The 10,709-nt window shown below is 45.7% G+C and overlaps 1 protein-coding gene across 1 annotated transcript in view; it reads left to right on the top strand.

Annotated features, from left to right (window-relative positions):
* The first annotated feature begins 539 nt into the window (after positions 1 to 539).
* Positions 540 to 10,709, top strand: part of UBAP1L (ubiquitin associated protein 1 like) — an 82,964-nt gene continuing 72,794 nt past the window's right edge. The window contains exons 1-2 of the mRNA XM_089656654.1: positions 540 to 692; positions 7,120 to 7,839. Coding sequence (XP_089512780.1) covers positions 561 to 692; positions 7,120 to 7,839 — 852 coding nt within the window. The 5' untranslated portion in view covers positions 540 to 560. The remainder of the gene's footprint in view (positions 693 to 7,119; positions 7,840 to 10,709) is intronic.

Below are 10,709 nucleotides of genomic sequence, written 5' to 3'. Positions count from 1 at the left end.
CTACTGACCCCGGGCCCTCGGGCAGTGCCCGAGTTTCCAAATGGTCAGTCCGCCCCTGGTCCCCAGTCTCCAAAACTATAGCATGTTCACAGTCTGACCATCACCTGTGTCAAGTCTGTAGTCTCTGACCATCTCCTGTATCATGTCTGTAGTCTCTGACCATCTCCTGTATCATGTCTGTAGTCTCTGACCATCTCCTGTATAATGTCTGCAGTCTCTGAACATCTCTTGTATCCTGTCTGCAGTCTCTGACCATCTCCTGTATCATGTCTGCAATCTCTGACCATCTCCTGTACCATGTCTGCAGTCTCTGACCATCTCTTGTACCATGTACCACTTGAGGCTCCCATGTTAAAAAAGTTATGCCCCCCCGCTGCCCTAGGATATGCTGTAGTAAGACAGGACTATTTTTCTGCTGTGATTTCAGAAATGAAGGATGGCAGATACACAATCATGAACAGTTCATTTATTACGTGGTGAATAAGTATCATAACTTTCTATCAGAAGACATTCATTTATTTATCATTGTTTAGGCTTCAGCTGCTGGAATCCGCAGAGTAATGAGTTACCTGGATGACGTGCCATTCAAATTCTATGATGGATTCATACCTCTCTACCCTTCCAGCGATGGGACCCCCAGCCTCTCAGACGTCAATGTACCAGACTGCAGTGAGATATTGATGTGTACCGTGGTAAGTCAGGGAGGTGTACATTCAGGTGTATTAATAGTGATGTATGGTAGCTTCTGCTGGATTGTAGTGCCAATGTATGCAACACAAGATTTATATAATCAGGAATAATCGGATCAATTCAATGGTTTTACCTCTCATGTGCATGTATGGGCCAGGGCCGGATCTAGCCTATCTGACCTGGGGGGGGTGGATTATAAAAAGTCCGGGAGCATAATGTCAACAGTGTGACAGAGATGCAGGGATCCAGTGTTCTCCATTCACTCAGCGTCCTTCTGTGTCTTGAGTCACAATCCGGAAATAACATCTGACAGGTAGTGCGGAGGCAGTGCGAGGGTGAACAGAGAATGTAATAGGCTGTCATTAGATTAGGATGATTAAACAGAACCTGTGCCTTCTCATATCAAGTATCTCGGTCAGAGACTTCCCCTTACATCAGGGGTCCTCATCAATGACCCTCTTTACATAACTTGTCCACATTAGAATGCCCCCACTTGCATCAACAGTCCCCATCAAAGCCCCCCTTACATCAGTTGTCCCCATCAGAGTGCCCTTTACACCAGCTGTCTCCATCAGAGTGCTGCTTTTGACAACTGTCCCAATCAGAGTGACCCTTGCATCAATTGTCCCCATCAGATTGCCCCCTTTCATCAACTGTCTGTATCAGAATGCCTCCTTACATCAACAGTCCCCATCAAAGCCCCACTTACATCAGTTTTCCCCATCAGAGTTCCCTTTACATCAACTGTCCCTGCCAGAATGACCCTTGCATCAACTGTCCCCATCAGAATGACCCATGCATCAACTGTCCCCATCAGAATGACCCATGCATCAACTGTCCCCATCAGAGTGCCCTTTACACCAGCTGTCTCCATCAGAGTGCTCTTTTGACAACTGTCCCCATCAGAGTGACCCTTGCATCAATTGTCCCCATCAGAGTGACCCTTGCATCAATTGTCCCCATCAGAATGCCCCCCTACATTGACTGTCTGTATCAGAATGCCCCCCTACATCGACAGTCCCCATCAAAGCCCCACCTACATCAGTTTTCCCTATTAGAGTGCCCTTTACATCAACTGTTCCCATCAGAATGGCCCATGTATCAACTGTCCCCATCAGAGTACTCTTTACACCAGCTGTCTCCATCAGAGTGCTGCTTACGACAACTGTCCCCATCAGAGTGACCCTTGCATCAATTGTCCCCATCAGAATGGCCCCCTTCATCGACTGTCTGTATCAGAATGCCTCCTTACATCAACAGTCCCCATCAAAGCCCCACTTACATCAGTTTTCCCCATCAGAGTTCCCTTTACATCAACTGTCCCCGCCAGAATGACCCTTGCATCAACTGTCCCCATCAGAATGACCCATGCATCAACTGTCCCCATCAGAATGACCCATGCATCAACTGTCCCCATCAGAGTGCCCTTTACACCAGCTGTCTCCATCAGAGTGCTCTTTTGACAACTGTCCCCATCAGAGTGACCCTTGCATCAATTGTCCCCATCAGAGTGACCCTTGCATCAATTGTCCCCATCAGAATGCCCCCCTACATCGACTGTCTGTATCAGAATGCCCCCTTACATCAACAGTCCCCATCAAAGCCCCACCTACATCAGTTTTCCCTATTAGAGTGCCCTTTACATCAACTGTCCCCATCAGAATGGCCCATGTATCAACTGTCCCCATCAGAGTACTCTTTACACCAGCTGTCTCCATCAGAGTGCTCCTTACGACAACTGTCCCCATCAGAGTGACCCTTGCATCAATTGTCCCCATCAGAATGGCCCCCTTCATCGACTGTCTGTATCAGAATGCCCCCTTACATCAACAGTCCCCATCAAAGCCCCACCTACATCAGTTTTCCCTATCAGAGTGCCCTTTACATCAACTGTTCCCATCAGAATGACCCATGCATCAACTGTCCCCATCAGAATGACCCATGCATCAACTGTCCCCATCAGAGTGCCCTTTACACCAGCTGTCTCCATCAGAGTGCTCCTTACAACAACTGTCCCCATCAGAGTGACCCTTGCATCAATTGTCCCCATCAGAATGCCCCCTTACATCAACTGTCTGTATCAGAATGCCCCCTTACATCAATAGTCCCCATCAAAGCCCCACCTGCATCAGTTTTCCCCATCAGTGTGCCATTTACATCAACTGCCCCCATCAGAATGACCCTTGCATCAATTGTACCCATCAGAATGCCCCCTTAGATCAACAGTTCCCATCAAAGCCCCCCTTACATCAGTTGTCCCCATCAGAATGACCCTTGCACCAACTGTCCCCATCAGAATGACCCTTGCATCAATTGTACCCATCAGAATGCCCCCTTAGATCAACAATCCCCATCAAAGCCCCCCTTACATCAGTTGTCCCAATTAGAACGACCCTTGCATCAACTGCCCCCATCAGAATGACCCTTGCATCAATTGTACCCATCAGAATGCCCCCTTACATCAACAGTCTACATCAAAGCCCCCCTTACATGAGTTGTCCCCATCAGAGTTACCCTTGCATTAACTGTTCCCCATCAGAGTGCCCTTTACATAAACTGTCCTTATCAGAGTGCTCATTACATCAGCTCTTCCCATCAAAATTTCCCTTACATCAATTGTTCCTATCAGAGTGCCTTTTACATCAGTTGTACCCATCAGAGCACCCCCTTACATCAACTTTCGCATCAGAATGGTCCCTTACATCAACTGTCCCCATCAGATTGCCTCATGGATCAATGGATATCCTCTTACAGTTATGGGGGGGGGGGTTCACAACTAAAATCTGGGGAAGGCACAGTCCACCCCAGCACTCCTCTAGATCAGCCATGCGTAAGATATAACCTATGCTTGATGAGATATCAAAGGAATCATCGAAGGTTTTCCAGATCGTCTCTATTGCCTCTATAACCTGTGACCTGAAGGCTTCATGCGACCCTTTGGTATATGATGTGCGGCCCTCGGACCTCAGCAGTCTGTAGAGGGAACATTGAGTAGGGTACTAGCATTGATCTCTACCAGCCTCATGTAACATCTTCCCAGTTTCGTATTGTCTTCTGCAGCCATATCCCCAGCCAACAATGTATCCTGTCCTCACTCTCTGACCCTCACTTCCTCTATTAGGTCTGCAGTCTCTGACAGTCCTCACAAGCATTATATATAGTGTACATTACGTGTGGCCCTTTGGAGATGTCAGGGCATCATGACGAATTTGAGGCCCCCTTTAGCACATACACTGACAACTACTGCGCTATAAAATGCAATTGACGGGCTCCTATCTGTTTTGATCTTCTTTGTAACCCTCGCAGTTGTCTCATGATTGGATAGAAATTCATATCTTCTGAAAACATGACTCCATACATTTGTACCTTTAATCATGTTCTCTGTATGGAAACTTTCTAATTTTTTGGACTTCCTTCCTCAATAGGCATATAGAAAACAACTAGCAATGACGTAGGAACACTGCAATAACAAGGCCTATTCAGTAAGGTGCATGGAAGAGTCCAGTCCAATATCAATCAATCAATCAATGAGCAGGCACCAGTAGAAAGATAAGCCGCTATTGGTTACTGCACTTTGAACAGCAGTAGCATTATATTGTTGGTTAGTCAAAAGCCGCAGCTGTAAAGCCGCAGCTCAACCGCCCATTTTCACCACCAACCAACCGCCCATCTGAAAGAGACCTATATCATGACCTATATTGTACCTACAGGTGAAACTCAAAAAATTAGAATATGGTGCAAAAGTTCATTTATTTCAGTGCAGCAACTTAAAAGGTGAAACTAATATATGAGATAGACTCATTACATGCAAAGCAAGATAGTTCAAGCCGTGATTTGTCATCATTGTGATGATTATGGCTTACAGCTCATGAAAACCCCAAATCCACAATCTCAGAAAATTGTGAATAGGTGCAATATTCTCGGCTCAAAGTGTCCCACTCTAATCAAATAATTAAGCCATAACACCTGCAAAGGGTTCCTGAGCCTTTATATGGTCTCTCAGTCTGGTTCAGTAGGAATCACAATCATGGGAAAGACTGCTGACCTGACACCATCATTGACACCCTCCATAAGGAGGGAAAGCCTCAAAAGGTAATTGCAAAAGAAGTTGGATGTTCCCAAAGTGCTGTATCAAAGCACATTAATAGAAAGTTATGTGGAAGGGAAAAGTGTGGAAGAAAAAGGTGCACAAGCAGCAGGGATGACCGCAGCCTGGAGAGGATTGTCAGGAAAAGGCCATTCAAAAGTGTTGGGGACTTTCACAAGGAGTGGACTGAGGCTGGAGTCAGTGCATCAAGAGCCACCACACACAGATGGATCCTGGACATGGGCTTCAAATGTCGTATTCCTCTTGTAAAGCCGCTCCTGAACAGCAAACGTCAGAAGCGTCTTACCTGGGCTAAAGAAAAACAGACCTGATCTGTTGCTCAGTGGTCCAAAGTCCTCTTTTCTGATGAGAGCAACTTTTGCATCTCATTTGGAAACCAAGGACCCCGAGTATGGAGGAAGAATGGAGAGGCCCAAGGACCCCGAGTATGGAGGAAGAATGGAGAGGCCCAAGGACCCCGAGTATGGAGGAAGAATGGAGAGGCCCAAGGACCCCGAGTATGGAGGAAGAATAGAGAGGCCCAAGGACCCCGAGTATGGAGGAAGAATGGAGAGGCACAAGGACCCCGAGTATGGAGGAAGAATAGAGAGGCACACACTGCAAGATGCTTGAAGTCCAGTGTGAAGTTTCCACAGTCTGTGTTGATCTTTTCTGATGAGAGCAACTTTTGCATCTCATTTGGAAACCAAGGACCCCGAGTATGGAGGAAGAATGAAGAGGCACAAGGACCCCGAGTATGGAGGAAGAATGGAGACGCACACACTGGAAGATGCTTGAAGTCCAGTGTGAAGTTTCCACAGTCTGTGTTGATTTGGGGAGCCATGTCATCTGCTGGTGTTGGTCCACTGTGCTTCATTAAGTCCAGGGTCAACACAGCCGTCTACCAGGAGATTTTGGAGCACTTCATGCTTCCTTCCGCAGACAAGCTTCATGGGGATGTTGACTTCATTTTCCAGCAGGACTTGGCACCTGCCCACACTGCCAAAATCACCAAAACCTGGTTCAATGACCGTGGGATTACTGTGCTTGATTGGCCAGCAAACTCACCTGACCTGAATCCCATAGAGAATCTATGAGGCATTGCCAAGAGAATGATGAGAGACATGAGACCGAACAATGCAGAAGAGCTGAAGGCCGCTATTGAAGCATCCTGGGCTTCCATGACACCTCAGCAGTGCCACAGGCTGATAGCTTCCATGCCACGCCGCATTGAGGCAGTAATTGCTGCAAAAGGGGCCCAAACCAAGTACTGAGTACATATGCATGCTTCTACTTTTCAGAGGTCCGATATTGTTCTATGTACAATCCTTGTTTTATTGATTGCATGTAATATTCTCATTTTCTGAGATTGTGGATTTGGGGTTTTCATGAGCTGTAAGCCATAATCATCACAATGATGACAAATCACGGCTTGAACTATCTTGCTTTGCATGTAATGAGTCTCATATATTAGTGTCACCTTTTAAGTTGCTGCACTGAAATAAATTAACTTTTGCACAATATTCTAATTTTTCGAGTTTCACCTGTATTGTTCCTTGCTGTTTGTTTTCTATATGTTTACGTACTTACGGACCTTCCCAGGCCAAAACTTAATATTGAGCAGAATTAATGGTTGTAAACTCTTACACATACCCAGTGAAGTGACTGGCCTCAGGTGATACACAGAGATTAAACAAATGCTCCTTCATAAGTTGTACCTGTTTATCTGCTGTCTTCTCTTCTCTATATCTTTTCAAAGTGCTGCATTTATAAAGCTTGTCTGAGAATTCAGAAAACAAGAGCTGAAATTACACTCTGCATAGCTCATTGAGGAGAGCTCTGAGAGCTGATTGGACGGAAGGGACACACCCCCTTCCACACAGCACACAAGAACAGAGCTGAGGCTGTCAATCTGCTGGAGGTCCCCCCCTTCGTCACCTTTTAACTCTTGGTGTCAGGAAAACTTGTCAGAAGCAAACTCATGCTGATAGCAGAGGAACAAGGCAACAGACAGAAATGACACTTAGTGCTCTTAATTAAGACAAGTACACACTATAGAGGGATATTCTTTTCTCATACTTCATGTCTGAGGTTAACAACCACTTTAAGTTTGGCCCTCCACAACAGTCCCCATTTCTCATGTATCCCCTCTGGAAAATTAATTGCCCATGCCTGGTTTAGTGAATAAAAAAATCGCTCTGTTACCCCATCACATCAATCAGATTCCATCATTCATTATTTTTAGTCCAGGCTTTCCAATGAAAGGAGTCTTATTTATTTATTATTTTAAGGTAAGTAATGCAATCCTTTCATTCTATATTTCATTCTATATTTTTCTGCAGCATGATTTCTCTACAGAGAGGAAGGTCCTGGATTGGGTAGAAGGAATGTACGGTCGAAAAACCTCCACATCTGATTCCCGGCCTACAGCTCCTCCACACTGGATGGTGCATGATGAAAAAGGGGTTCCTAAGACCAGACGTAACAGTCCCCAAAGACCTTCTGTGCCTTTCCGGAGGTGTAGAAGCCTAAGCATACCTGATGTCCACATTAGTCGCCCACGAAGCAGCCGTGGAGCAACAGAGAGCATGGAAAAAAATGAAGGAATCTTTGAGGAAGATGGGTACTCTGAGGATGATGAATACTCTTCATCAGAGGAAAGTGAGATAGAGGCCAGGCAGAGAGAAGTCAGGGCACGTTTGTGTAGAAGCCCTCAGCCACAGTGGACTCCTAGACCCCGTACTTCTCCTTTCGTGCCAAGCCCTCCACCCAAATGCCGCTGTTCTCGTGCTGAATCTCCACCATCCCACATGAAAAAGAGAAAGTCCTTAACCCCTCCAAGTAGTTTTAGGAGTGAGGTGGAAGCAGCAAACAAGAGAATTGCAGCCCTGGTTCATCCCCATAAGGGAAGTTCTGAAGGTAGAGGCCAGCACCAGAGAAGCAACCGCTGTGGACACACTTTGAGCCCTACACCACCTCCAACTTCAACATGTTGCTGTCCGAAGAGACCACACAGTGCTGGCTCCATCCCACCAATACGTTGCCACAAGCCCACCAACACGGTAAGGTTTGATTATTTACCAGGTGATGTCATGGGAACCAGATTAACACTTGCCAAAACCATAAGAAAAAAAATTAAATATATACCACCATATCAGCTGCACAGAGGTTACAAAAGATTTTGGTGCCATAATAGACAATTTAGGGAAAATATCCCCATGTAGCAGATCTCAAAGTCACATTCCAATTGGGGATACAGTTGTGCTCAAAAGTTTGTATCCCCTGGCAGAAATAATGACATTGTGGCATCGATATTGAAAATATGACATACAGTTGCAAGAAAAAGTATGTGAACCCCTTGGGATTACGTGGAGTTTTGCATGAATTGGGCATAAAATGTGCTCTGAACGTCATCTAAGTCACAACAATAGAAGAACACAGTCTGCTGAACATAATACTACACAAACATTAGATGTTGCCATGGTTTAATTGCACATAACATGTAAACATTCACAGTGCAGGAAGGAAAAAGTATATGAACCTTTGGACTTAATAACTGGTTGACCCTCCTTTGGCAGCAATAACCTCAACCAAACGTTTCCCGTAGTTGCAGATCAGACCTGCACAACGCTCTGGAGTCATTTTGGACCACTCCTCTTCACAAAACTGTTTCAGTGTAGCAATATTCTTGGGATGTCTGGTGTGAATCGCTCTCTTAAGGTCATGCCACAGCATTTCAATCGGGTTGAGGTCAGGACTCTGACTGGGCCACTCCAGAAGGCGTATTCTGTGCTGTTGCAGCCATTGTTTTGTTGAATTTCTTGTATGCTTTGGGTCATTGTCCTGTTGCATCACCCATCCTCTGCGGAGCTTCAGTTGGCGGACAGATGGTCGTACGTTTTCCTGCAAAATGTCTTGATAAACTCTGGAATTCATTTTCCCATCAATGACAACAATCCGTCCAGGCCCTGAGGCAGCAAAGCAGCCCCAAACCATGATGCTCCCTCCGCCATGTTTCACAGTGGGGATGAGGTTTTGATGTTGGTGTGCTGTGCCTTTTTTTCTCCACACATAGTGTTGTGTGTTCTTCCCAAACAACTCAATCTTGGTTTCATCTGTCCACAGTATATTTTGCCAGTAGTGCTGTGGAACATGCAGGTGCTCTTTTGCAAACTTCAAACGTGCTGCAATATTCTTTTTGGACAGCAATGGCTTCCTCCGTGGTGTCCTCCCATGTACTCCATTCTTGTTTAATGTTTTCCTTATTGTAGATGTGTCAACAAAAATGTTAGCATGTGCCAGAGATTTCTGTAGGTCTTTAGCTGACACTCTGGGATTCTTCTTTACCTCATGCAGCATTCTGCGCTGTGCTCTTGCAGTCATTTTTACAGGACGACCACGCCTAGGGAGAGTAGCAACAGTGCTAAACTTTCTCCATTTGTAGACAGTCTGTCTTACCGTGGACACATGAACATTAAGGCTTTTGGGGATACTTTTGTAACCCTTTCCAGCTTCATGCAAGTCAACAATTCTTGATCGTAGGTCTTCTGAGAGCTCTTTTCTGCGAGGCATGGTTCACATCAGACAGTGCTTCTTGAAACCAGTAAACCCAAAACAGGTGTGTGTTTTTTAAGGGCAGGACAGCTGTCAGCAACACATCCAATATCATCACACTGATTGGAGTCAAGGTTGGCTCACTCCTGGCTCCAATTAGTTCTGGGAGAAGTCATTAAGCTAGGGCCTCACATACCTTTTCCTCCCTGCACTGTGAATGTTTACATGTTATGTGCAATTAAACCATGGCAACATCTAATGTTTGCGTAGTATTATGTTCAGCAGACTGTGTTCTTCTATTGTTGTGACTTAGATGACGGTCAGAGCACATTTTATGCCCAATTCATGCAAAACTCCACGTAATCCCAAGGGGTTCACATACTTTTTCTTGCAACTGTATCATGCCAAAATATGTCCTTTATTTGAGGATAGTGATCATATGAAGCCATTTATTATCACACAGTTGTCTGGCTCCTTTTTAAATCATAATAATAACAGAAATCACCAAATTGGCCTTGACCAAAAGTTTCCATCCCCTGTGACTAATGGTAACTTCTATAATGTAGTGGGCTGGAAGAGGCAGACCCTCAGCCAGAATATTTATGTGGCCTCAGCCAATCCCTGGAGGGAGGATGCCTAGTAGATGTCTGAGGAGTGCATAAATGGTCTGGGGCCTTGTGCTGCAGGGTTCTTGCCCAAGAGATAAGTCTCCAGTCGGAAGGGCTTCTGTCCTTCTGGGCAGTACAGCTGAAGTTTGCAGGAGTTCACCGAGGTCCTAGCTCAGCTGGAACTGGGGGACCTATTTTCTGAGAGTAGCTGGAGCCATACCAAGGGATTTCACTGAGGATCTGGTCTGGGAATTCACGGGAGAAGTGTCTGGCTGATATGGGAGGAGGCTTCCAAGTATCCAGGGGCACTGTGAGGATAGACCTGCTTGTAGGATCCTGGTGACCTTCTGCTGCTAATATCCCTTTGTACATTAGTTCCAGTGCTTGCTTTGATTGGGACATTTCCCCTTTCCAGGGTCTCAGGGTCACTTACGCCCCTAGTGTCTGCTAAAGGAGACTATTCTAAGAAGTTTAGACATAGCACAGTGTCTTCTGATTACTGTTCTAGAGTATCCCACCGCCCCCTGCCCCCCCGACCAAGTTCTTAAAAAAGCATCAAAGGATACCCCCTAGACTTATCATTGAGCCACATGATTGACTGTGCTGCTAGGTGCCTGACTGCTACTACTCCAAATTAGGAAGAGACCCTGGGATGAACCAGCGTGGGTTTTTTTTGGGGTTATTGTTGCATAAATTCCCATCACTAGGTTTATCCTGGGTTAGTTTTCTGCCTTGCTGCTAAAAAATAACTGTCTCACAGGAACTGTTGT

The sequence above is a fragment of the Staurois parvus genome, unplaced genomic scaffold (genome assembly GCF_062004578.1).
Source record: "Staurois parvus isolate SC_StPar_1 unplaced genomic scaffold, SC_StPar_1.0 ptg000927l, whole genome shotgun sequence".
Classification (NCBI taxonomy): Eukaryota; Metazoa; Chordata; class Amphibia; order Anura; family Ranidae; genus Staurois; species Staurois parvus.
The sequence above is the reverse complement of the archived record's forward strand: the minus strand, read 5'-3'. Positions and strand labels throughout refer to the sequence as shown.